Here is a 27,647-nt window from a genome sequence, read left to right on the forward strand (position 1 = left end):
ACTAGAAAATAAAACTCAGGAAACACAGCGTCTACTGGGCGTTAAATCTGAACTAGAGTTAAAAATCAGCCGACATGAAAATAAGGTAGGGGAAGATATTTCTTCTTGGAATCACGTTACTTTGAATTAAAGGATGATCTATGGTTAAATTAAGAAGGGAAAAGAGTTTTACTGAAATCTCTTAAAAAATCTGAAGAAAAACCTGATTTTCTGTTATTCATAATCATTTTCTTCACACCAGCTAACATTAACAACATCTTAATTTTGTTTTTTTTGTTGCCAGCTGGAAGATTTAGAATCTGTTAAAAGTCAGTCAGCTGTTGACCTTGGTAGAGCTAATGACCTTGAGAAGGTGGTGACCGATTTACAAGACCAGTTAACAGATAAAACCAGGGTAAGAATGATAATAACACAATTTATAGTGGAAAGGACAGAATTTCTCTCTTGCACACTATGTTAGCCGATTAGAAGCAGAAAAGAATTTACAGTATAAAAAGTCCATGGGTTCCTAATAGCGCCAAAATTTTGTCAATATATTTCGATGATTGTTTTCAGGCTTTAAAGAAACAGGAGCAGACGGTCAAAGATTTACGTCAGACGTTACAAAGAGAGTTGAAAGTTCAGTCACTGCCGAATGACGACTCATCAGATAGAAGTCGCGGAAACTCGCCATTACCCGTCCGTAAAAATAACAAACCTGCTCAAATTGAGGTTAAACCCATGCCCTCAGTCTCCATGACGACCAAAAGTCAATCTCAAACCATGTCTGCTATAGGACCAGCACCGCCCCCTGGTGGTGTGTTGATGAGTCAGGAAGATTTTGACCGTCTGGGATCATTCAGTGGTTATGTTAAAGACAAGACTCCAGGTTTCCCTGAACGAGAAGTCAACCTACAATATCTTAAACATGTCGTGTTGAAATTTATGTTGAGCCGAGAGAGTGAGGTCAGCACCTTTTTTATTAAACATATCTATATCTATCTATATACACTTGTTCGCTAACCTGAAGGTCCAGAATTCTATCCCAGCATAGATCGACAGTTTCCTCTTGTCAGTGATTAAGGTCTAAAGGGGAAACATAAAAAGAGAGTCTTATCATTTGATGAGACAATAAACTCAGGCCCCATGACAGGTGAAAAATTAACACTGTATGGCATTGTCCAGTATTTATTAGACCAATTAAAAGTAGGATGTAAAAACTCTAATATATAATTAGTCATGGACTTCTGTTTTCAATTTTCTAATTTTGAAATATTTCAGGCTTTACAGCTAGTAAAGGCAATCTCGGTGTTACTCCATTTCTCCGTGGAAGAACAGAAACTGGTTCAACAGACACTGGATTGGAAGATGTCTTGGTTCGGGTCAAAACCATCGGCAGGGAAGGGACAACTCTCAAAAATCATTCCTCCCTCCTACTGATGATCAGGTCCAAACATTTTAAATTTCAAAAATTATATTTTAGTTTGACCAGCAGATTTATCCTCGAAAACTTTATAAAATGATTTTAGTGTTCCAGACATCTGATTGGTCAAACACTAAAATCAACTTTTATTATCCAATCAGATTACTGTATTTCTTATTATTTGTATCCAGGACACTGATAGCATCAATTTACATTATTCCAATTTTTAATTAGACATCTGTGGTTCTTGCAAATGGAATGAAGCGAATTGTTACATGACATAGCTATTGCAGAGCAGTTCTATAATTACAGGAACCACAGATATCTGACGGAAAATTGGAATGATGTAAATAGAAACCATAAATAACCTCTGTCAAACTTGATGTAATCAAAACCACAACTATTTTTTGCTTTTTGCTTCAATCCAATTGGATTTGGGGTCCTTTTGTTCAAAAGCTTAACTTAAAACTGTTGTATCCATGACAATGTTATAAATCACAGAACAGATGTAAGAATTTATTTCTGTGTATTCGGGTAAATATATCTATGTACATCTTGGTAAAACTCAAAATATAAACAATCAACTTTATTTTGAGGTAGGACAAATAATTATAAACACAATAGAAATCTGAGATATATTCAGGTGCTAATTATTATTAATTTAATATATCTAACAATGTTATTTGGACTTTTAATAAATGAAATTGGGATGCATTAAAACAGTTATGCCACATATAAAATTGGAATGTATTTAAAATGCAATGCCACATATAAAAATGAGGGCTAATCAGTTCGTACCGCTATGCCAGGTCACTTTCTATTTTAATCCTAAAATTATATAAAATTGTGGGTACTTCTGCCAAATTTCAATGCCATGTATAAAATAATGGTCTATTTTAAAGCCTTTCTGATTATGAAATTGGGATGTTTTTAAAATTGTGGGTATTGTCAGCCTATTGAAGATTCATATAAAATAATGATCTATTTTAAAACCTACCTGATAAAGAAATTGTATAACGTATATTGTATAATGTAATTGTATATTATATTTATTGTATAAAGAAAATGTAATTCTATATGACGGTGGGTCTATATCATGTATAATAAACACATGGTTGTGACACAAACTCTTCTTTCTTTTTGTGAGTTCCTGGAGCCCCACCCCACCCCACTTTTCTACCCACAATACGAAAGTTAACTGTTGTCTATGGTCTTTTTGTTTGCATTTGATTTTCATGAAAGCCCTACATAGTATGACATCTTAATTTGAATTTGATGAGTGGTCTTTTTAGAGCAAGGACAATTTCAATGGAAATAGCCCTTAATTTTGATAGTGGACTCTTCTAGGCCACATGTTCTTGTTGACTTGTATAGAAAATATGCATGTGTGGAAGGGTTCATTAATGGATTAAAGGGGTTGCATGTTGTGATGTAGGCAAGAGTTGTGTGTGAACATAAATTTAAAAGCTTTACCTTATTTCCCCATGTTCATGTTCATTCCATTCAACTTTTTAGCCTACAGCCTATAGGCTAGGTCCTACTTCGGGTAATGACACCAAGAGCACAAAACCAAGTCTCTACAGTCCTCACTCACAAAAGCACTGGCAACAGAATTGTTTTTATCTTGAGCTTGACTTGAGAATGATTCGAACCCACAGCAACTAAATTGTCCATCACAGTACATGTAGTAGGTTAGGTGCATAGCAGACGACAAATATGAATTCTTCGTGCCAGACAAGAGTGAAAACACAAGTTCATAACACAAATTTCCTCAAGACACTTTGTAAAAATACCTCAAATGGTCAAATCTTCAATGTGAACTGTTTTCACCAACTGACAAACAAAACATGGCCGGCTCTCAACCAGAAAGTTTTTTGAGTTAAATTTGTAAAACATGTGTTTATGGCCGCCATGTTTCGACTGTTAAAGGGAAATAACTCTCACTTTGTTTTGGTAGTCACTAAAGCAAAGAGAAGCTTTCATCAAAAAACCGCACCCAAACAAGTAAGTTTAGTTCTTTTTCTACAAGTTTTTGATTTAATTTTGCAATTTGATTTGAAAGGACAACTCCAAGATTCCATCAAAATCAAAGTCCTAATGTTTCTAAACATTTGAGTGAAATTTGACATTTCGCAATGGTGGAATTGATCATGGAAATGAAAGGGACGTGGCTGATCTTATGAGAGGGTCATTTTGCGAATTTCTAGGACTTAGATCGTGTTGTTTTTCTTTGGAGTAAACGATGTTTGCAATTTCTTTGAAAATAAGTAAAATCCTAATTTTATATTTCAATTCCTTATTAATAAGATTAGGTTTTGAAATGTTTTATGAAAATATGTGACCCCTTAACTAAAACAACCCTAACTTTTAAGGGCTACACTTCTTAGTGAAATATTTTACATATTTTGATTGTCAAAGAAATAAATCTGCTTCTATTTCGTAATTTATTTAATTAGCCTTAAAAACTGTGCAATATTGTTCAAGTATGACCCAAAATGGCCCTGCTAAGGATCAGCCTAAAGCTGATTATGTCAGAGCCATTTGACTATAATAACTAGCCTGGAGTAAAAATAGAATATCTTATGATTTGGTGTAATATTTGTAAAGTGATTATAAATTTAGGGAAAAATTATTTATTACACTCTAGATTTGATTTTTATTGAAAATTTTAGTTAAAATAAGTTCTGAGACTTAAGACAAATTTAGGGTAAATTATTTATTTTTTAGTTTAGACTTTATTCAAATTTGTTGACAAGGAAGAAAGTTAAAAAACACATTGTGATATTTTAGTTGTAGATCTTAAGTGTAAGGAAGTAAGCTATAGTAATGTAAGTCAAAATTTTAGAAACATGACATAGGAAACATTTTGTCAAAGATCTGATCATTTTCATTGAAAATTTATTATAAATAACCCTGTAAACAAATAATATAATAGATAAGTTGAATGTCCTTACTTCATGTAATATTGGTTCACTGGTAGATTAATATATTATAATAAACCGCGGCCCCATGTACTACAGGATGTGCACTTTTAAGATCCCTAGACAGTTGGGAAACTAAAAAAGAGCAGGCTTATGCTGCTGTTATGGCAAAAATTTCCCTCATTGAACACTGCATGGCGTGGCCTGTCTTCATTAGCCTACATGGTGCAGAAAAGTAGGATGTAAAACTCTATTTGTTGTTTTTCACTGTTTTTAGGCTAAAATATAAATATCCAAGTTTATCAAACAATTCATACTCTTTCTTTAACAAATAATTAAATCTTTTCATAATACTGAAATAAAGACATTAAAATCTGAGCAGGGCACATTGACCTAACGACACAAACCACCACCCTACAGGGAGGATTTTAATTCTTATAAATTAATTATACAGCTGTTACCATGAGAACAGATATCATTGGGCTAAATATGACATTATAATTATCTTTCTCTACTCAGAATTTACAATAAAAATGTCTGAAATATTTATGAATTATTAAATAACTTGATGAATTTAAAATTCTATAAGTATGAAAATAGGATGTTTTGTTATTGTGTGTGTATTCAAGCAAACAGGGGTTAGACTTGAAACTAAACTTGTATTACACCTAATGTTGTTTCATACAATCGAGATCCACCCTGTTTAAAAATAACTTCAAGATAATTTTAACTTATTAAATACAGAGATGTTAAAGCACTGAAACTAAGTCAATTCTTTCGAAAGTTTTTCTTTTAGATTTTACATTGAACATGATGTCATTGTTATTTTATTAATTTTCAGAAAAACTAATCCATCATGGAAGTAAAGGAAACTAGAGGAGGACCTGGATTAGGACCAGTACCCCAACCAACACCAGGTTATCCCCAACCAACACCAGGTTATCCCCAAACAGAACAACCTGGTGGATATCCTCAAGGTCAGCCAGGAGGATATCCTCAAGGTCAGTCAGGATATCCCCAAGGCCAGCCAGGAGGGTACCCCCCTCAAGGTAGCCCAGGGGGTTACCCCCAACAGGGTGGTTACCCAGGACAACAACCCGGGGGATACCCAGGGGGTCCAGCTATGATGATGCAGCCTACAGCAGGAGGTAAGTCAAGGGACAGGATTATTTTATTGGATCACTGAGGATGGGGTTGGGGGAGGATGTTCATAATTTTCTTTGGCTGTTGAAAGCACTGGCCAAGGTCACAAATATTAGAGATAAGCTTGATAAAATAATAAGGTGGATTTAGTTTTGGTGAAAATCTTGCATTATAAAATACTAATATTGTATAAAATGATATTTTAGGAGCCCCAGTTGGTGGACAAGGGGGATGGATCCCTGCCCCTCAACAGGTACCTGTAGACTGTCCCCCAGGGCTACAATACCTGACCCAGGTTGATCAACTTATGGTCAAACAGAAGTTGGAAGCTATTGAAGGTAAGTATCTGAATTGCTAGTGTAAATTAAACTTAAGGTGATCACAAGTTGGGTATGCTTGTAAATATGAATATCTGTTTATATGTTTCAAACTCTCATGTTACTGAGTTGTGAATTGTATTCAGAAATCATAACCACTGTCATTATTCACAACTATATACAACTGGTAATCACTATGGTGTATGTCATTGCTTCAATATTCTAAATTTAACTTTTTCTAACATTTATAGATATAGTCAGTTTTATTAGTGACAAGCATAACGACCCATAGTGCTTAAAACTCTGAGTAATAACATGATTTAGGTTCTGTTTTAATATTTTTGAATCTATATTTAAGATAAACTGACAAGCTATGTTATTATATTTTAGCTGTAACAGGATTTGAGACAAACAATAAATATGAAATAACTAATAGTATGGGACAGAGAATATATCAGGCTGTAGAAGGTAATTCAAAACTTTTTATTTTAACTGTTGTAAATGGAATAAGAAGATGTTTATACTGCTGACCTATTGGATAATAAACTCAGGCCCTGTGAGCTTCTATCAGTGATATCAGGGGCTAATATGGAGTCATTCAGATGAATAGGAAGGTCCTGTGTTCTATAGGCTATGTACATGTTAAAGATCCCACAACAGTTGGAAATGGATTTAGAATTGGCAAAGACGCTATGAATGCTACAGTCTGTGCTCTACAAGTTGTGGATGTTGGAAAGCTTAATAAGTCTATCTTAGTTAAGTTTCCCTCATTTCACACTGCTAAGTTGGTTCAATTTGTTCATAAATACCGGCAATTGTTCGGCTTAATACTTTAATCAAAGATTATTATTTATAAATACTTTATGCTTGATTTTCCAGACACTTGTTGCTGTACAAGAAATTGTTGTGGAGCATCCAGACCGTTTGATATTAAGATATTGGATAATACACGTAAACAAGTTATACATCTGTCTCGACCGTTACGTTGTTCAACCTGTTGGTGTCCATGTTGTTTACAGGTAAGATTGATGACGATTTTAAAGTCTGGGCTAAAACATCGTAACATAAACAAAACTCTGATTGGTTGATGTTATTACAGTGATATTATTGACCAATCAAATGTTAGAAGATTTCATCCATCTAGAGTATATATCAAATCCATCTAGCAAACTACCAGTAAGAAAATATTTTTTAAATTAACAATCAAACGGCAATAAAATACAGTAATAAATACTCACGATTCTCTCTTGTAGAAAGTAACAGTAGAAGCGCCACCTGGTAAAACTGTAGGTTATGTTCGTCAAGCCTGGAGTTGTTGTAAACCAAAGTTTAAAATTAACGATGCCAGTGATCAAACTATATTACGTATTAAAGGACCATGTTGTCAGTGGAATATCTGTGGTGATATAGATTTTGATGTAAGTTTTGTGTTTTATTTGGGGGGATAGGCAGGGATAGAGAAGGATGGGTCAGGATATAAGGGAGGGAGGGAGAATTAAAGGACCATGTTGTCAGTGGAATATCTGTGGTGATATAGATTTTATTTTTCGGGGCAGGGACGGGCATGGGGGGGGGGTTGTGGGTGGAGTAGAGGGGGGTTGCAGAGAACTTAACTCTAAGCGGTGATCTTGATGAGAATTTAATTTTTTATTTTTGCCCCCCAAAATGCCATCAGCAATTGTAAGAGAAGAAAACATGCTCAAAACCATAATTCTATTTTAACAAACATAAGAAAATATGGGCTATCCAGAAAAAACATAACTGTTATTTTTCCAAATCAAATATTGTAGGGTAACCTGTTGTTAAACCTAATTTTCTACTTTTCCTCTCCTACAGGTAACATCAGCTGATGAGAGTACTGATGTCGGACGTATTTCGAAACAATGGACAGGATTAGCTAAAGAAATGTTTACAGACGCTGATAACTTCGGAATGAGTTTCCCACTGGATTTAGATGTTAAAATAAAATCTGTTATGTTAGGAGCTGTATTCCTTATTGTAAGTTATATTTTCATGTGAACTCTCTTAAAGAGATAAACACCTATTCTAACTAAACATTATTAGCTATGTGGACTCTCTTATAGGGAGACTGACTCTCAATCTTAGCTGTATGTAAAGACATAATAAAGGATGTGAACTCTCTGAAATGGGATGTCGAGTACAAACCTTATACTACATAAACAATATTAACTATGTTAACTCTCTTAAAGGGATGCTGAGTTGACAAACCTAAATACCAAATGAATATGATTAGCTATGTGAACTCTCTGAAAGGGATTTCAAGTTGACAAACCTAAATACCAAATGAATATTATTAACTATGTGGACTCTCTGAAGGGGATTTCAAGTTGACAAACCTAAATACCAAATGAATATTATTAGCTATGTGGACTCTCTGAAAGGGATGTCAAGTTGACAAGTGATTGCTGTGAGACAGGAAGGGCATCAAGTCTTATAGAAGAATGATATTTAGTCTAATCAATATATATATTATATTTTTGTCAGGATTTTATGTTTTTTGAGAAAGATAAAGATGATGTTAAAGATGAAACAAAACGTTTACATTAAAATATCTTGTAAGTTTTTCTTTAAATAATCTTAATTTTAACTTTTTAATTCCACTCAACCTTTCAATTGTTTTAATCTTAACTTTAATAAAGCCCTAATAATTTCATTTGGTAATTTTTCTTGCATTTTCTCCTTGATGATTTTCAGGTTGTTGACAAGAAATTAACTGAAAACCCACAGAGTAAAATGGAGAAACAGATTTTTTTTATATTTATTAGTTTTTTTGATATAATATTTCATTTTATATAAATTTTAGTAATTAATTAATTAATTAATGGCATGATTGAATTTCCAACAAAATATTTGTAAACCAATAAAACAGAATTTATTATTTATTTTAGCCAATATTCAAATGACGTTTTTTCTATTCTAATTTTATGATCTCCACATTAAGATACATGAGAGCTTGTTTATCAAGGGTTATCTTTAGAAAAGGTAGAATTTCGATATTCAAATTCTCTTTATTAATTATAAATCTATAACCAATGTAAATGTAAATGTTGAAAATATCAGCTGGACAAATATAAGCATTAATTGTTAAGATATGATAAATAGGTTTTCTAAAGTTTTTATATGTATCAGAGACACTGATAGAATCAATTTACACCATTCTAATTTTCAATCAGACGTCTGCAGTTCTTCCAATATTTAACACTTAGTTTACGTGGAATTGCAGGAATCACAGACGTCTGATTGAAAATTAGAATGGTGCAAATCAATGCTATTAGTCTCCCCAATACACATAAAAAGTTCTGAAGTTATTATTATTTGTTTTGCATTTAATAAAACTGTTTTTGATTGTACAGTTTGTTAAGATAAAGTTATAAAATATTATATTTGTAATGATATACTGCTGTTGTTGTATTGCCTTATTAAATAACTACTTTCATTTACTCATTCAGAGAGTACACATAGCTTTTATTGATTCCCTGAGAATCTTTAAGAGAGTTCACATAATTATTATGGATAGCTTGGGGATCTTTTTCAAGATTTTTAACATCGCAATCATGTTGAAGTCTTATAAAAAGTAATATTTTGACTTGCTCATTCAGAGAGTGCACATACTTATTTTGATTGCTTACAGAGAGTTTACAATGTTATCATAAGGCAATTTTACAAAATAATTTCACATAGCTCAAAAATAACTGAAGTATTTGTTCAGCCTTACAAAAAATTGACTATTGCAAAGTAATTATTTGTATAAATTTTTAATATTTTAACCCATCATGTGTTTATTATGTTAATACCTGATGATATATAGATGTTGAATATCACCAGACAGTTAATATATTTTTTACTAGAAGTGCTAACAAGAGTGCCAGAGTTTTGATGTTGTAATTTGTTCTGTTTTAAAATTTCTTAACCCTTTTAACACTACAGGTCAATCTACCTACTATATAATAATATGTTATATACCCTAGCAACTGTTATTAAGTCAGGTCATATAATGTCAGATACATTTACTTTAAGTAATATTCATTGAATTCTAGGGTTTACCATGTTTTATTTTATTTACACTCAGTGTTTAAAGGGTTAAGTTAATTTTTTGCATTAATTCGTGTTTTATGTAATATGCACAATGTTTCAATTTGGACCAAATTTCATTTTCAAAACAAAGAAACTTGATAAAATTTCATTCACAAGGCCACAAACCATCTTATCTTCAAAATCTAGATTACCTGTTATAACGCCATTCTCAATGTCATCTTAACTCCATGAATTTTCAGAATTCTGATTGGTCAATAACTAAATAATCAACCAATCACAGACATCATAAAATTCAAATCTAAGATGATGAAGAATATGATTGGTCAAAAAATATGAACCAATCAAATTTATTAGCTTTTATTATTTTGTTTATTTTCGATAGTTTTCTCAATGTTTTATTTTTTAATTCTATAATTAATTCAAGAAGATTTTATGTGAATTTTTTTTTTATTTGTTAGTTGTAGAATTTTTCGTTTTTTCTTTTGTCTTGCTTTCTGTTTTAAATATTGTAAGTGATCAACTATGATATATATGTAATTTGTTGAAACATTGTGTTCAGTACAATTCTGTTGTATACCAATCAAGGTATGTAACAATGTAATTTGTTGAAACGTTGTGGTCTATATTTAGATTCAGTAACTAAACAAACAGTCATAGTATATCATGATGTCAAGTGAAAAATTTCATGATTGTTTTTTTCCAATAATAATGTGCTCAAACTATTTTTAAATTGGTGTATTTTTAACAAATATTTGATCTATTTTCTTGTATTTCTTGTATATTTAGAAATATTTTGATTTTGTTATAATGACCTTGGACGTCTACAATATACTAAAGAAATGTGGTCAAATTAAAATATATTAAGACAGAAGACTTATATCACCTCAATTCATTTTGAACTAACATTGGTCTTAAAGGCAAGCAATTTATTTAATAGTTGATATATTTTTTACTTTGTTATATTTCTTAATGAAAAATCACTGAGAAAACAGACAGTAGCCTAAAGTTATAACACAGGCATAGAAAACCTTAAAAAACTTTCACAAAATAATAACATTTAAATTGTAAGAAAGCAATTTCAAAATCAAGAAATGTCACAAAAGCACAAGCAGAGGACTAAGTAAGTCTTTAAGTATGATATATATTAGAAATTTCTCTCAGAATTTATGTAATGTGCTTGAACTATTGTTATATAACGAAGTTTTAATTGATATTAAACTATTAATAATACAGTCACAGTGTTTGTTTTTATACAGAACTAGATTAATATAGATTAAATATTTTTAAAACAAATCAATAACTGTAAAATAAAATGGACTATTCATTCAACAACCAAGGTGACTGAATATGAATGAAAGTCAAGGGCAGTAACTCAAGATAACAATAATACTATAAATAAATAATTAATATATTTTTAATCAAAATAGAAGTCAGCAAGAAGACATGAAAATCACATTTAAATCACAAAAATTTCATACAATTCATTTATTTTCTTACATTCATCTTATTCTCCCGGAAATAACCAATCAAATTATGTCACTTTTAAACCAGTTTAGGTTTCTAGTCTTCTGATTGGATGACATGATCTAATCAATTCTTATAAAGAGAAGCCAGCTAAATATCTAAGCTATATCATTAGAATATAAAATAGCCAATCATATCATTTTAATTTCAAACCAGTTAAGGTTTCTATGTCTTTCATTGGTCACATGGTTCTTACAAGAGTTATCCAATCAACTAATGTTAATTTAAACCAGTTATGGTTTCTATGTCTTTGATTGGTCACATGGTTCTTACAAGAGTTATCCAATCAAATCATCTTAATTCAAACCAGTTATGGTTTCTTGTATCCTGATTGGTTAAGTTTCTTGCCAAGAAAAGAAATAACATGACGATGATAAAATTGATCATCAATTTTTTTTATGAAATGGGGCCATAGCTTCTCATCTTCTAACAAGTCTATTATTACCAGCTTCTTAAACTACCTAAACTACAGTCAACTGATGTAATCAAACTTTGAATCATATGAATATTCACAAATAATTTCTGGACTCTCCAAAATAAACAGCACTAGATTATTCTCTTGAAATAAAATCAAGGCCCTGTGATAGAGATAATGAAATAAATAACATGTATAAAGACGAATATATGAATAAATTAAAATATTAGACACGCCTATCACAGAAAATTTTTGACACAAATTTTTTATACATTGAAGGTTTATGCAAGAACCTTCTCAAATATTATCTCAAATTTTCAGGAATTTTGTTGGCGCTTTTTAAAATTTGGGGAGGTTTTTTAAATAGATACATAATTATTCAAAATAAACAAATAAAAAATAGAAGAAATCTTAAAATTTAGAAATATAATTTGAAAAAAAAAGAGCAGTAAAGAATGCTGGTGTTAGTTGGCTCTTTCTTTCTATTCTTTTGTTACTATCATTGAAGACAACATCTCCAAGTTCTGATCCAGTTTTTATCACCTCATTCAGCTCAGGAACTAAAAGAATGACAACAACTCAGTTTCTCATATGAGATATATAGCTCTATTCTATTTTATTTTTTTAAGAAATTTTAATCTAATAGGCGTTAATGAGTTATTTCCCTTGCTACAAGTATAACCTCTAAAATTATAAAACAGTTCTACTCTATAATTATTTTCAGCTATTTCAATCAACTAACTAATGTTTCAAGAGTTATCCCCCTTGAATGAATACATCCACTCGATTAACCATTTAGCCAGCATTTAGGAATTCTTAAGAAGAGTGAAAAATAGAAAAATTTGAAAAAATGACGAATGATTTTTCTTAATGAATAGTTGTTCAAAACATCGAGAATTTTTTATAGGAAAGTTTAATGAATATACAAACAAATGACATAAATAACGAAAAAAAAAAATCACAAATTTCATGAAAATCCAAATAAATAACACCACAGTAGAATTAGACGATAAATATACGAAAAAATTATAAATTATTAGTCAAAAAAAAACATACTATAAAACTTGACAAATATTCTAATATCTATTATTATAATAACTATAATCCCACGAACATTAACTTTCTACTTAAAATATCCAATATAATATTTATTTTTCATGAAGACAAACAAATTGAAATACCTTACAAGTTAATAAGATGAAAATATAATCTATTTTTATGAGAAAATTTGCAGATTCAATTTCTAAATTTATGAGTTTTTATCAAATTGAGAGAAGAATTATTTTGGAAGAAAAATTTAAATGAACTTTAATGACTAGTAATTAGTAAGGAAATCACAAAACTAAAATACAAAGAAAAATAGTGGACATAGAAAATATTTATTACAAACTGAACAAACATCTCCTTTTACTATTAATTAAGATATAATTATAATTATTGAAGACTTCAAACAATGGCAAGATAATCTTACAAATACTAAAAAAGTTATTGCATACTTCATCCACAATATGGAATAATTAAATACTTTAATAATATAATTTACTTTTTGGCCAAAAAACTCAAACTTGCATAAACTCATGTTTATAGTCTTATCAAATTCACTTTCATGATTTTATCATTTTCACTCACAAGACGGCAATAAGCAAAGCAACATGTACTAATAATAACCATATATAACTAAATAAAAATAAAAAATAAAGGCAGACTTGATAAAAAGGAAGTCAGTCCAAAACATGCTTTCATATTCAGAATCCATTTGCATTGACAAACTAGTTAGAACACCAATAAAGTTTCCACAATATCTTATATTTTAACTTTAAATGGACCAATACCAAGTTGATATTCTAAATTCAAAATCTGCATCAAATCATTTTTAAATTGTTGAATCCTTAGTCTCCATCCTGATTCAAAATCAAAATCCATCTACTGAATTACACAATTGACATCAGTCTCCTATGCAAGTCCAATTTGAAAATCTGAAAACAGCATCAAATCCATTTTAAGGCTACATAGTTGAATCGTTAGTCCTCAATTTTATTTCAAATTCAAAATCCATGTATAGTGTTATAGAATAGACATCTCAGTCTCACATATCAGTCCAAAATCAAAATCTGTACACAGCCACAAATACTTAGCACAAAGATGAAAAGACACACAAAAACACCAAATAAACACATTAACACTAAATCCATAAACACTATAAGCTTTTGTTCACACACAAATTTTCACACTGGATTTTCTTTAGCATTTTCTTCTCACAAAATCTTCACAGTTTATATATATACAAAATCTTATATTGCAAATGATCAAACCTTGAAAAAAATATACTTCAATATACTTGAATTATTCTTGACATAGAATAGAAATAATACACACAGAATAAGTCTAAATTGTAAATTATCCCATTTCATTTCTCTTTTATAACACGCTGTCAAACTTTCAAATTTCTTTTCACATTTAACTTGACAAAATCCACACAATATTTGCACTAAATCCCTCATTGCAAGTCAGATTGTTAAATCAACAGTGTAAATCTATATTTTAGGTATACCACAATTAAAGATAATTTTAATGTAGCACTTAACCAATTTTAAAACTATTTGCACCATTTCAATATTTCAAACCCTTTCTTTTTTTCCTATTTTGTTTATTAAAGTTTAGTCACTTCAGCACTTTCCTGTATATTTCTCAAAACACAAAAGAAAGATCTTTCCTGTTGGTCATTCTCAAAAGCACAATTCCTTTCAATTTCAAAATTTCACATCAGAGTTATCAAATCTTTGAAATTCACACACGGATGTCACAAATGTTGATCCGAATGAGGATGAAAAACGATGAAAGTAAAAAATTAAGCCACATTATAAAAGATGTCATGGATTTACGTTAAAAGAGACAAAGATGTTGAATAAGTTCATCATATCACAGAGTCGCTCTATTTCTTTTTAATTTCTCGCCATTTAGAGTCACAAGCGGATCACAATTTTATATTTTATAGTCCAGTTATTCACAATCACCTCCATTTTTATAGCCTCTATTCATCATTAAACATCAGCAGGGGAGTTAACTGTGTCTACAAAATAAAACAAACATGAATGGTTGCTGATTGGCTGTATTCAGTAGCGTACAATCCAATCAAATCACTACATTGCTAAATTTACCAAGATACATGAAATGTGTCTACAGTTTTGTAGTCAAGGTATAAGAAGATGGTTGTAATAGCTTGACATTGTGAAAATAAACACAACTAAGCTCTTCTTTCAAGTTTTAACTTCTTTCTGAAATCCAAGATAATCCAATAATCGTACTTACCCCCTCCTCATCGTCCAATCGTAGCAATATCTCATCATCATCATCACTTACCATCAAACTCTCATCTGATTGGTTATTATTTAATAAGGGGTGTGTCTCTATTGAGTTGTCTAGGTAATCAAAGTTTGACAGATCTTTTGGCTCCTCCTCTTCTACTATTTCCATTTGTTGTTTAACAAAATTGATAAAAACCTGAAGAACGATATAATCAGTTAGAATTATTGTTGATCAAAGATATTATGAAATCATTCAGGAGGCGATGGCACTACCTCCATTACATCACTGATAGGGGGAAACCTGGTTGAAAAAAAACACACCTATGTCTGGATTAAACCCTAGACCTTGAGATTAAAGAGCAAGCGTCTAACTGACTGAGTCACCAGAGCTCTCAGTCTGTAATACGAGGTTTACCTTCTAAAGTTAAACACTGAAAAAGTAAGAAATCATTTCAAAGAAAGAAAGAACTTGTGAGTTGTAAAATAGCTTACATTATCCAGTGTATTTTGACTGACTGAGTAGTCTTCGACAGCCAGGTCTCTCTCAGCCTCTTCCATGATAGTAAATAAATTAGACAGAGACACATTAGCTGTTTTTAATTCGTACTGTAATAAGTTATAATGCTGTTCCTGTAAACAGAGAGAAGAAAGTTAAATCTCTTATAGAGAGGCCCCTAGATTTATTATATTGAATTATCTCCCTTTCATATCAGAACCATGATTTAAATAACAGCGTTTTTTCTCACAACAATTTCAGCCTACCTTTAACAATGCTTCTGGTATTTTCCTCTCAATAAATCTCAGAACTCCTCTCTGATTCCGCTCAAAATCTGGTCCTTTAATACGAATACTGAACGTATAGCCTTCTCCGTATTTATTCTTTAGATGTTGTATAGAACCCAAACATTTAAATCTTCCATTAACCATAATCGCTAGACGAGAACACAGAGCCTCGCATTCCTCCATGCTGAAAATAAAATACAAGTTTTTAATTAATATCATGTTTCTATACATGTTTCAGATACACAATCCTCATCAGGACAGCTAGTTTTAATATAGAACTTAATGTTAGCTAATTGATTAGAGTTTATCTCATACTGTTGACATGTTTCAGATACACAATCCTTATCAGTACAATCAGTTTTGAAAATGTTGCAAGATTGACGTCTGCTTACCTGTGTGATGTTAAAATAACTGAGCGGCCATCTTGGATCAGATTTAAAATTAAATCCCATAAAAATCTTCTAGAGTGTGGATCCATTCCGGTAGTTGGCTCATCCTAAAATTTATACACAATTCTTTTTTCCACGACCTGCATTACTGACAAGGGGAAACAACCCTTAACTTAAGCCACTATAGCAACCTAAAGACATGACAGTGGAATAGCTCATTTGGTAGCAAGTTGGATTGTCGTCTGCTAGGACAGTGGAATAGCTCAGTCGGTAGCAAGTTGGATTGTCGTCTGCTAGGACAGTGGAATAGCTCAGTCGGTAGCAAGCTGGATTGTCGTCTGCTAGGACAGTGGAATAGCTCAGTCGGTAGCAAGCTGGATTGTCGTCGATCCTTCTCAAGGTAGAAAAATTCTGATGCCTGTGCCAGTGCTTCCTAGAGTTGGCCTGAGAGTCAGCTCTCATCTCCTAATACATAATAACGTACCATAAATATAACAGGAGGATGTCCTATTAAGGCAATAGCTGTAGATAATTTACGTTTATTTCCACCACTAAAAGTTCCTGATAATTTATCAGCATATTCAGACAATCCCAGCTTCTCTAGCGCCCAGTTTACCACCTGAAATACAATGAATTGATAATGTCAATCAGGGCAAAGAAATGGCACAAAAAATAGGCAAATAGACTGACTTAACTTTTGAAAAAATAAAACATCAATTTAACTTTTAGAAAAGCATCTTTCAGGTTAAAATCTTGACTGTAATATTGTCTCAAAACATCATTGCAGGTAAGGTGCCCTGCCCCACCCCAAGGTGATGCCCTACCCTACCCTAGTTACATTCCCTACCCCTCAAATTAAACAACTCCACTCTACCTGTTGTTCATCTTGTGGTGGTATACCTCTCAATCTACTATAAAATTCTATGTGTTCTCTAGCTGTTAGTTCATCGTATAACAAGCTACCCTACCCTACCCTACCCTAGTTACATTCCCCACCCCTCAAATTAAACAACTCCACCCTACCTGTTGTTCATCTTGTGGTGGTATACCTCTCAATCTACTATAAAATTCTATGTGTTCTCTAGCTGTTAGTTCATCATATAACAAGCTACCCTACCCTACCCTACCCGAGTTACATTCCCCACCCCTCAAATTAAACAACTCCACCCTACCTGTTGTTCATCTTGTGGTGGTATACCTCTCAATCTACTATAAAATTCTATGTGTTCTCTAGCTGTTAGTTCATCATATAACAAGCTACCCTACCCTACCCTACCCTAGTTACATTCCTCACCCCTCAAATTAAACAACTCCACCCTACCTGTTGTTCATCTTGTGGTGGTATACCTCTCAATCTACTATAAAATTCTATGTGTTCTCTAGCTGTTAGTTCATCGTATAAAGAATCAAATTGAGGACAGTAACCGATATTTTCATGTATTTTCTTTATATCTTTTATAATACTGAAACAAAAATATACAAACAACGTGTCATATTCAATATCTTCTTTTTTCAATCGTTATACAAACTTTTCTTTCATCATTCTGAAACTTCATCACTATCCATCTCAAAACAGAAAAAATGTCTTTTAGCTCGTCTGCTAGACAATCAGGTGTTGTGGGTTTGAATCCTCCTCAGGGTTAGAAAGAAAGATCTAGAACTCTGTACCTGTGACCATTAAGATAAGCTGTACCAGCTGTCGGAGATAAATCACCTGTTAACATTTTAAACGTGGTTGTTTTACCTGCTCCGTTAACACCCAATAATCCAAAACACTACAACAGACAAAGATGAAAATCAAAAAAAAAATTGTCATAGATGTTCAAAACAATTTACTTCCCTTCTAATACTATACATGCTTGTTTGATTTGAATTTTTAGACTCAATCCCAGGGTAAATATAATAGTTTTTGATAGACTTACCTCCCCTGGTGGTACACCCAGACAGATTCTATCAACAGCTACATGGTTTCCTAATTTACGTGTTCTGTACACCTGAAACAACATCATCAAAATTAACTCAGAGCCACAAGTAAAAGAAAGAAATAAACAACTATATTTTACGAGGATAACAAATAAGGTTCAAAATAACCAGTTGGTCCTTGATCAAACCTCTTGAAATGACTCCCTACCTTGGTAATATTTTCTAATCTAAGTAAATCATATCGTCCATTTCCTTTCAATACTCTCTTTCTTTCCATAGTAACATCTATATCTTCATCTTTTATTCTGGATGTCGACACTTTCTGACGTCTGAGAAAAATAAAATTTAAAATTTTCCACTAAATCTTCTGTTAAAGCATTACATTCATCACATTCCATCGAGAGAAAAACAACTCTAGGTTAGGGAACGACCATCTAAAATATCAAGTCTAAAGTGAAAATGACACGAAGTATTATCTTGACCCATGATGCAATGGTTGGCGAGCATGTATCCAACGTAATCTCCAATAAAAATAAAAGTTTACCTGGCTCGTATAAAGAAACTATATTCACATAGCAACGTAATAACAAAAAACAACAATCCAATTCCAGCCATAGCAACCAGATGACTGGTAACTAGGTCCCATTTTAATGGTGACTCCATTTTATCATATTGTCCTAAAAATATAATATACATAAAATACATCAGATCATCAGTTTTACATCCTACAAGTTGGCTGCTGATTGGGCTAATAAAAACATATAAAAAGGAATTAAAGTTTACAGCAGGCTTGAGAGAAGATAGACATCCCAGAAACATTCTAAAATTCTTAATATAAGGCAATAATAAATATATATGTTATCGAAAAGTCCTATGTGTGAATAACAGTGAATAACAATGAATAACAGTGAATAACAATGAATAACAATGAATAACAGTGAATAACAGTGAATAACAATGAATAACAGTGAATAACAATGAATAACAGTGAATAACGTAACCTACCAGTTTTAAAATAATATTCATTTTTATATTCATTAAAGGCCAGATCCATCAGCCCTCGTCCCAGACAATAATTAGGAAACATCATCAATACGTATTTTAATGTGTCGTGAATTTTCGCCAGGTCCTGTAATAAAATTAGATTGAACATTACAATTAGGAAAAGATAGAAACAACTATATCTTACAACTTATGTTCACAATTTAGGATTCTACCAGCTGATCCTTGGCCAAACCTCTTTCCAGAATTATCTGATTTTTCGATTTCCAACTGACGAATAATCTTTAAGCATGGGGCCTTGTTCTGGTTTATTTTCTGTCTGAAAGATAATAAAAAGAACGTACCTGATCGTAAGAGAATAGTTCCAGTAAGAAACTGGTGATGATACACGTAATTCCAGTAAATAAATTAATAACAATCAGACAAATATAGGCTGTACTAGGTTCATTAAATATAAAACTAGCTGGATACATCACTGGTGTCATAGACCATCTACAAATATAAAAAATATTCATAAAACATCGAACAGGCTAGCTTAATTAATAATAAACTTGATAAACAATAAGCCATAATGTTTACAGTCTTTCTGTCGCGTGCTCTGATTGGCTGTATTCATCGGTATAAATCAATTCAAATTGCTACATTCTATACCTACTAAGATAGGTGGTTAGTGCAGTCAAGGTATTTGAAGATTGAAAGCTAATGATATCAAAATAGAACTTGTAAAGTTGATACGTACCCATACATTAAAAATAGAGCTATAACAGATGGTAAGTTATCAGTAGAGACGTAAGCTGGTATTTGAAATATCAGTAATATTAATATACACATTAAGGCTGGGATTACATAGTTACACTGGAAGATAGAAAATAAAATGGAGTTTTACATCCTATGGTTTGTACATAATAGAGATAATAAAATAAAATGGAGTTTTACATCCTATGGTTCGTACATAATAGAGATAATTAAATGAAATGGCAGTTTTCTTTTCTGTTTGTTTTTATAGCAACATCATGCCATTGTTAAAGGAAAGATAATCTGACACAACAGTGGCTATAATCTACTCTTTTACAAACTGTCAAAGCTTTTTAACATGAACATTGTCTTCGAATTGAGTAAATTAAATCAAAATTTAAAACTTACGATATCCCAGACATAGTTTCCTATCCAATAAACCACAGGGTTCATACCAGTTACAAACTGTAGATGTTTAGCTTTCGTTGATTTCTCATACACCAAAAATACCACGAAACTAGCTGGTACAAACGACATAGCCACAATAATAAATATAGCTATTAATACATCTGTTCCTTGCATTCTGAAATTTAAGTATATATAATATACTACATCTTGAGATAGAAAAGCACCATGCAGTGTGCAATGAGGGCTATTTTGCTTAGTTCTTTACTTTCGAAAAGATCAGACTGTTGCATTTGAAGTCACAGATAGATTTGAATGCAATCACAACTCAGTGAAAGCAAAGTTCTACCATGTTTGAGATTATAAATATTCATGAGGTCACATGATTTTCAAACTGGCCAATCAACTAGCTTCTGTTCAGTTATTTTTACAAATTGATTTTTAAAGATGACGCAAGCGCGAAACCCCTTAATAATATATAAGTATGGTAAAACAAAGTGAACCCTGTTCCCATCTATTCATTGATAACAGTTTAAACAAAGATGGAGACTTCAGTTTATTCAGAGCAGACGACAAACTACTTACATATAATTCAAGGTAGATAATTCATTATTAGTTTTATCCCAGGGATGATTAATAGCTGTGATACCGTAGGCTGAGGGGTTACCTGCCCTTGGTGGTAGATTAGCTCTCAAGATGGCGTTATTGACTGCGTTTAGGAAGACGGGCATAGAATGATATCCTTTATGGTTGAACCAATACTAAAATATAAGATTAATATTCATTAGATTGTGAGATTTAATGTTTTCATTCAAAAAATTGTAACGGTTGAAGTAACAGATTTCTTACCTTGGCAATTTTTCTAACAGCAAACTTTTTAAACAATGGCGGAGCATTTTCACCAAAATTTTCAGGCACACATCTTTGTTCTAAACCAAATGACAAGGCACCGTATCTGAAAAAAATAACAGTTACTAAGTTGGTGCTTGATATGCAAGTTCTGAACAGGTTGTGTCTGTTCCAATTCTGTATTCTATCCAACAGTGAAAGCGAATAGTCCCATCTATTTCCTTCTCCACCATTTTGAATTCTGTCTGCACCTACTACTTTTTCGTTCTAAACTCTGTTCTGTTCCAGCTTGTTTTATTGAACGTTCTGTGGATTCTATAAATCCTGAACATTTAGACATCACCAATCAAACAGCCCCCAGTAGAAAGTAATGAAATTTTGTCCTGTACCAACCTGTGTAATCTATAATCATAAGTAGTATATAATAAGTAATCTTCAGTATGTTGTCCTGTAATATTCTGTAATATATCTTTAGTTACTACTAGAAAACTAGGAGGTTCAGGATGGTACGAGCTACTACAAACTAAACCAGTACCATCTTTTAAACATTTACAATTAGGATAATAATGCTTGGTGGAATAACTTGGATCTGAAATGGAAGACGGGAAATCATTTTGATGCAAAATAAATTCAAGAGGTTTCTAAACTTTTTATATGTATCAGGGACACTGATAGTATCAAGTTACATCATTCCAATTTTCAATCAAACGTCTGTAGTTCCTGTAGTTGTAGAAATGCTTAATCATATATGACAGCAATCTCGATTGAACCCTGGACTCTCAGGTTAGTGAGCAAGCTTTGGCTCACTGCGATACCCCATGCATTAAAATCCTGAAGAAAGGTTCTTACCCATAGGCACAGTGGGGCTGGAGAAATTGACGGTTGTTCCTTTAGTAGGTAGAATAGAATAATCTGGAACGTAACTATTAAGATGTAGTCCTGATTTAAAAACCTGTTCACATTCTTTATTATAATATCTTGACAACAGTTCAAATGTCTGACTATCAAAATCACTACGCCTACTACCAGACGGACTAATATCGGTGTCAAAAGAACTATTAAACGCCGAACGTAGAACACAAGTTGAACCAATCCCAGCAGGATAATGTAAAGTTTTCAACAACTTTTCAGGTCCTGCATCCAAACTTTTGGCTTGTCCATAAAAGCGTTCATTTGTAAACGGAATATAGTTGCCATGTGGCTGCGTAAGATTGTAATATTGCGATGGATTCAACACAATAGGTGGTGCATCATCTACAGATGGTGCTGCTAAGGCCACAGTCATTGCCACGGCAACGAAAACAGCAGGTAAAATAATCTGGGAAAACAAACTTCGCCAGTTACGAATGATGTATCGACAGCGTTTGGTGATGACAGCACGGAACTGGTTTAATAACAGTAGTTTGGGACTTAACTTGTGGCTCCCTCTACCTTCTAACATGACCCGTGGTGACCTGGATTCACCTAAAATAACAAAAATCAGCTAGTTCATTCATTCATAGAAATTAACGAGACAATCTCCAGTTTTTGAAAGATGGTTATTGGATGGGTTGATGATTGGTACAAATTTAGACAGAATTATAATCACAAAATGAAAAGCAAACTAAATCTTACTTTGATCAAATTGAGTATAGATTTTAGGGTATTTCTTCTTAGCAGCCTTATTTTTAGCTGAGTCATTCTCAATGTCGGCCATTGCTCCTAGTTCTAAAATATCATCATCAGCAGTATTGATTCCACAAGCACCGGCCATGCCATCTGATAATAACGGTTCATCATCACGATTCATTAACAATTCATTCAACTCATTCTGGTTGGTTTCGTGGATTTCACTTCCGTCCAATGAGGAGTTGGCTGTGACGTCTGCTCGCAGTTCTTCTAGCTGTTTATCTTCTTTTGTTTCTATAACAACAAAATTTTAAATTGAAATTCAAGTTCAGGGCCTGGATCGTTAAATTCGAACTTGAGAAATCGACACTAATGACGAAATTAAAAAAAAATTTTTTGTGTTACTCGGCCCGGTGAAACTGGGTCCCTGATTAAGCTTATTCAGAGGTGAAGCCATGCAGTGAGCAATGGGGTACAACATATAATCAATCAATCAGAACATTAGGTTTATATTTTGGCAGGAATTATAGCTTACTTTCAGTTTCTTGACAAGCAGCTTCCGTGACCTTCAAAAATACTTCTTCCAAGGTCGTATCCATGACACCCATACTAGAAATATGTAAATGATCTAAACCACTTTCACAAACCAAGAAAAATTTCTCAAAGTTTCCTTTCTTAGCTTCTTCAAATGGTAGAATATAATGAAGCTCTCGTGTTGTTTCATTGGCTAGGTAGGCTGATGGGATATGTTTACGAATAAACTCTGTGACCTTGACCTCTTCACACAATGAGGTCGGAACTGTTTCTATTTGGCTGTGGATTTCTGGCTCATCTGAAAAACATTGAGATTTCAATATGATTAGAAAATTGGAAAAATCTCAAAGAATTTGGACCTTTTGTTTTAGTTTTTGTAACAATACTGTTGTCAATAATATTCTCAAAGTTTCTAAAGCCAGATTTATCATAAATTATCCCCAAAATATCAGGAATTGCCTAAATTTATTATCAGAAGTCATTTTTTATATAGTTAAAGAGTTTCAGTATAGACTTGGAGATCAAAAATTTGAAAACCAACCTTCATCATTGCCACCATTATTTTCTGTTTTGACCAATTTAAGATGATAACCTTCTCCTACATTATTCTTGAGAAAAATAGACGAACCACAACATTTTAACTGACCGTTAGAAATAATAGCTATACGATCACCCAGAATATCAGCCTCGTCCATATGATGTGTAGACAGCAAGATAGTACGATCTGAAAAAATAAACAACAATATCAGAATAATGACATCATACATCATAAGTACAGAATAAGACAAAGTATTGAAAAAAAACTAGCTGAAAATATCAAAAATATTCTTACTTTGTTTATATTGTACTAATAAATCCCAGATAGCTCTTCTAGCGTAGGGGTCAACACCAGCGGTAGGTTCATCTAAAATAACAGTTCTTGATCCACCTACGAAGGCAATAGCTACTGATAATTTACGCTGCATTCCACCTGACAGACAATCTACCTTACTACGTCTTTTATTAGGTAAACCTAGATCTTCTATCATTCTGCAACAAAACAATATAATATTTCAAAACTTCTAGAAATCTGATTGGTCATTAAATAAACATCCCGTCTGATTGGTCAATCACTAAAATAGATTTAAAATTTAGTTATATTATCCAATCAGATCTCTATATTTTTTATTATAAGGCCCATGTACCAAGTGATATACCCCAGGTTGGGAACTAAAAGACCTACCTGTTGGTTTCTTCTTTAATCTCTTCTGGTTTCATTCCCTTTAAACTGGCATAAAACCACAGATGTTCTTCTACTGTCAGACTGAAATATTGAAATATAAAAACTACAGATTTCAAGATATATCAGTGTGCAATGAGGGGAATCATGACAACAGCATTAACTGTACACAGCAAGAGCACAGGAAGCCTTGCTTTATTGTCCTATCTAAACCACTAGTTGCTTGGTCTTACCCTCTGACCAGCATCTCTGATAGGAAACTGGGTTTAAATACAAAGGATCTTTGACAACTATTTCATTCCTCGATTTAAAGCCAACTGGCCTGGATCATATATCCAAAACATGTGTTGTTTTTACTTTAAACTAACAGCATGAAAAACTTACCTTTCAAATAGAACATTATGTTGTGGACACATTCCTAAACTTTGTCTAATAACATCCATATCAGTCCTGATATCCAAGTCATAAATAGTAGCATAACCTGATGTAGGTGGGATCAATCCAGACAGGATAGACCTATAGGAAACAAACACATTTTAATGAAACTCTGAGTAATAACATGTTTCAGGTTCTGTTTTAATATTTCTAATATAAAGAATGAAATTTAAAGAGAATTGTTAGGTTACGTTAAACAATTGTTGGTCTTGGTTTTAAATTTCAATGAGTCTCTGAAAATAAAAATGAAAGTAAAAACCAAACTTACATGGTAGTTGTCTTGCCAGCTCCATTGTGACCCAGAAACGATGTAATCTGACCCTCGTATAAATTTAAACTTAATTTCTTGACAGCTACTTTCTTACCAAGTTTATAAACCTTCGATAGATTTTCAATACGAACTCCACGATCTAGATGAACTGGTTCTTGTTCAAATTTAAATATATCATCTGAAATAAAATTACAAATTAATCAGTTTGGTTTATAAAACATATTTTCATAACTTGACTCCATTCTCGTTAACTCAAATCTTATCATATTTTACCTCATTAATATCAGAATTAATTAAACTATTTAATGATACTTTCAAATGAATTTTCTCACTGTTCAGCGAGTGTTTAGTGACGTCACAAAGACTATTCCTTTGAACGACGTCACCATCTTATCAATGGATCTATTATGAACATGGAATTAGATGAATAAAGGAAAAACAAATTGCAGTAACATACCAGGATCTCCTGCCATAGCACCAGCCTGATCATCTTCTATTATAGAAAGATAGCTAGAATTTTTACGACAGATATCTAATAGACTAGAACAATCTTCTACTGGTTTCATACTACCTCCACACCAATATGACTTGGTAAACGGAAAATACCAGGGTTTAGGTAAACCATATGTTCCTAGAAAATATTAAATAACATGTAAAATAACACAATGGTAGAAACCAGGAAACCTAGATGTTTTCATGAATGGTAAGAACCATGGTTTATATAAGATAGGGGGTCATTGTGGTTTAACACCCTTGTAAGCTAACCTGAAAATCCAGGGTTCAATCTTGGCACTGGTCGAAATTGACCTATGAATTTTTCAACCTCAGTGAAGCATGGTAAAATAATCTAGTCGTTCAGATCGGACAGTAAACTGAGGCTCCGTGTGAATCAGGCTGTCGACATACATAAACATTCACAATCTCATCAACAACTGATAGGGCTAATGAAGACAGTAAACGCTATGTAGTGTACAATGAGGGGAACAGGATATTTAAAACACTCTCAACTTACCAGGATAGACGTGTTCTATATACCAGACTAAGAAGAAATATAAAAAACAATCTAGAATGGTCATCAACATAACCATAAAGAGATTAAATTCATCATCTTCAACTGGTGAAATATAGAAATTATCCCATTGTACACCAACACCCATTTCTTCATAAAACGCAAAATATTTTGCTCCTAATCCAAAGGCAGTCGTGGAAAAAAGGCACTGAAATTACAGAAATGAGTTTAAATTCAAATTATTATCAAGAAAATCAGCTGAATTCAAAAGTTTAAAGCCAGAATAACAGTCATATGCTTTCTTCAGTAAACCAAATTAGTTCAAGGCTCAAGATTTCACCTGAATTTTTTTTTTATCTTATGATGATAGATATCTTATAAACAAAATTAGTCATGTGGACTCTCTGAAAGTTCGATCTCAAATACTTAAGAGAATACCCTTCTATGATCCTATTTAACAATCTTAGCACTAGGATATCCTAGAAACAGTGTTAGAAGTAAAGACTTTAAGATCGTTTTGAAAATATGCCTCCTGAACTTTAGCTTTCTGTCCCGTCAAAAACAGAAAACGGAAAATAAAAGAAAACTTACAGCTATTGATTTTGCAATACCAGGCATTCTATCACCAGCAATATCTTCTTTAATGGCAATATACATATAGGGTACATACGACAGGAAATATATTATACCAGCACATGCAGCAGCTACTTTCGCTTTAGAATATAATACACTAATCAAAAAACTGTAATATAATAAACATTTAGACTTTATATAATAATATACAGATACAAAATACAAATAATACACTGGTTCTAAACAGGGTATACTTACTCTTCTAAACACCTGATACCACTTTTCATTATGAAATACTTACTCATTTATAATTGATATACTTCCTCATATAAAAATTGTCATACTGTCGTTTGAATTGCGGGTTACGTTCTGTTTTTTTTATTAGATTTTATTTTCAATATAGACACTTCAGTTAGGGTCTAATGACAGCCCTCTTGAACATTTGTCAAAATAAACTGTTAAGAGGTCATCAGGCTGGGTCAAAAGGTTATTGGTATAAAATAATATAACTTACGAGAAAGAGATGACAGCTATAATATATATCTCTAGTACAGTAAATATTATCCAACCACTACTATGAGTTAAAACATGACCAAACTTTAACATCAATGTTAATATTATAACAGTTATTGTCATCTGTATAAAATAGGATATAAACCAGGCACACCAATGTACAGCATTACTTAAACCCATCATCTTCATTACCTACAGAATATAAACATATCAGTTATAATTAAATGATAAAAATATTCAATTACTTGTCCACTTTGAAAAACATATAGAAGTAGGAAAGTAACATTAAACATGAGGATATAAGAAAAAAAATCAA

General features: G+C 32.3%; 3 protein-coding genes across 3 annotated transcripts in view; 2 read left to right on the forward strand and 1 right to left on the reverse strand.

The window, feature by feature from the left end:
- Window positions 1–1,218: 1,218 nt before the first annotated feature.
- Window positions 1,219–1,419, forward strand: LOTGIDRAFT_140303 (hypothetical protein; the record flags this gene model as incomplete). Its single annotated transcript, XM_009050183.1, has 1 exon — window positions 1,219–1,419. The coding sequence occupies one exon, from the start codon at window positions 1,219–1,221 to the stop codon at window positions 1,417–1,419; it is 201 nt and encodes a 66-aa protein (XP_009048431.1).
- A 3,829-nt stretch (window positions 1,420–5,248) lies between these two features.
- On the forward strand, window positions 5,249–11,068 carry LOTGIDRAFT_200611 (hypothetical protein). The gene is made up of 8 exons (XM_009050184.1): window positions 5,249–5,471; window positions 5,673–5,804; window positions 6,174–6,251; window positions 6,663–6,802; window positions 7,037–7,201; window positions 7,620–7,781; window positions 8,289–8,322; window positions 9,095–11,068. Exons 1-8 carry the CDS (start codon window positions 5,447–5,449, stop codon window positions 9,163–9,165), a joined length of 807 nt encoding a protein of 268 aa, XP_009048432.1. The 5' UTR covers window positions 5,249–5,446; the 3' UTR covers window positions 9,166–11,068.
- A 4,160-nt stretch (window positions 11,069–15,228) lies between these two features.
- LOTGIDRAFT_81234 (hypothetical protein) overlaps window positions 15,229–27,647 on the reverse strand; it is a gene marked incomplete at both ends in the record, with an annotated part of 15,220 nt that continues 2,801 nt past the window's right edge. Inside the window, 29 exons of the mRNA XM_009050185.1 lie at window positions 15,229–15,279; window positions 15,576–15,713; window positions 15,846–16,050; window positions 16,259–16,362; window positions 16,740–16,874; window positions 17,577–17,718; window positions 17,924–18,030; window positions 18,178–18,249; window positions 18,387–18,507; window positions 18,723–18,855; window positions 19,184–19,307; window positions 19,525–19,672; window positions 19,920–20,035; window positions 20,324–20,498; window positions 20,906–21,081; window positions 21,170–21,275; window positions 21,563–21,810; window positions 22,050–22,594; window positions 22,784–23,062; window positions 23,313–23,609; window positions 23,853–24,035; window positions 24,144–24,340; window positions 24,534–24,614; window positions 24,915–25,046; window positions 25,234–25,414; window positions 25,694–25,867; window positions 26,249–26,453; window positions 26,837–26,987; window positions 27,333–27,523. Of these exons, the coding sequence (XP_009048433.1) occupies window positions 15,229–15,279; window positions 15,576–15,713; window positions 15,846–16,050; window positions 16,259–16,362; window positions 16,740–16,874; window positions 17,577–17,718; window positions 17,924–18,030; window positions 18,178–18,249; window positions 18,387–18,507; window positions 18,723–18,855; window positions 19,184–19,307; window positions 19,525–19,672; window positions 19,920–20,035; window positions 20,324–20,498; window positions 20,906–21,081; window positions 21,170–21,275; window positions 21,563–21,810; window positions 22,050–22,594; window positions 22,784–23,062; window positions 23,313–23,609; window positions 23,853–24,035; window positions 24,144–24,340; window positions 24,534–24,614; window positions 24,915–25,046; window positions 25,234–25,414; window positions 25,694–25,867; window positions 26,249–26,453; window positions 26,837–26,987; window positions 27,333–27,523 (4,917 nt within the window). The remainder of the gene's footprint in view (window positions 15,280–15,575; window positions 15,714–15,845; window positions 16,051–16,258; window positions 16,363–16,739; window positions 16,875–17,576; window positions 17,719–17,923; window positions 18,031–18,177; window positions 18,250–18,386; window positions 18,508–18,722; window positions 18,856–19,183; window positions 19,308–19,524; window positions 19,673–19,919; window positions 20,036–20,323; window positions 20,499–20,905; window positions 21,082–21,169; window positions 21,276–21,562; window positions 21,811–22,049; window positions 22,595–22,783; window positions 23,063–23,312; window positions 23,610–23,852; window positions 24,036–24,143; window positions 24,341–24,533; window positions 24,615–24,914; window positions 25,047–25,233; window positions 25,415–25,693; window positions 25,868–26,248; window positions 26,454–26,836; window positions 26,988–27,332; window positions 27,524–27,647) is intronic.

This window comes from Lottia gigantea, assembly GCF_000327385.1.
Source record: "Lottia gigantea unplaced genomic scaffold LOTGIsca_146, whole genome shotgun sequence".
Lineage (NCBI taxonomy): Eukaryota > Metazoa > Mollusca > Gastropoda > Lottiidae > Lottia > Lottia gigantea.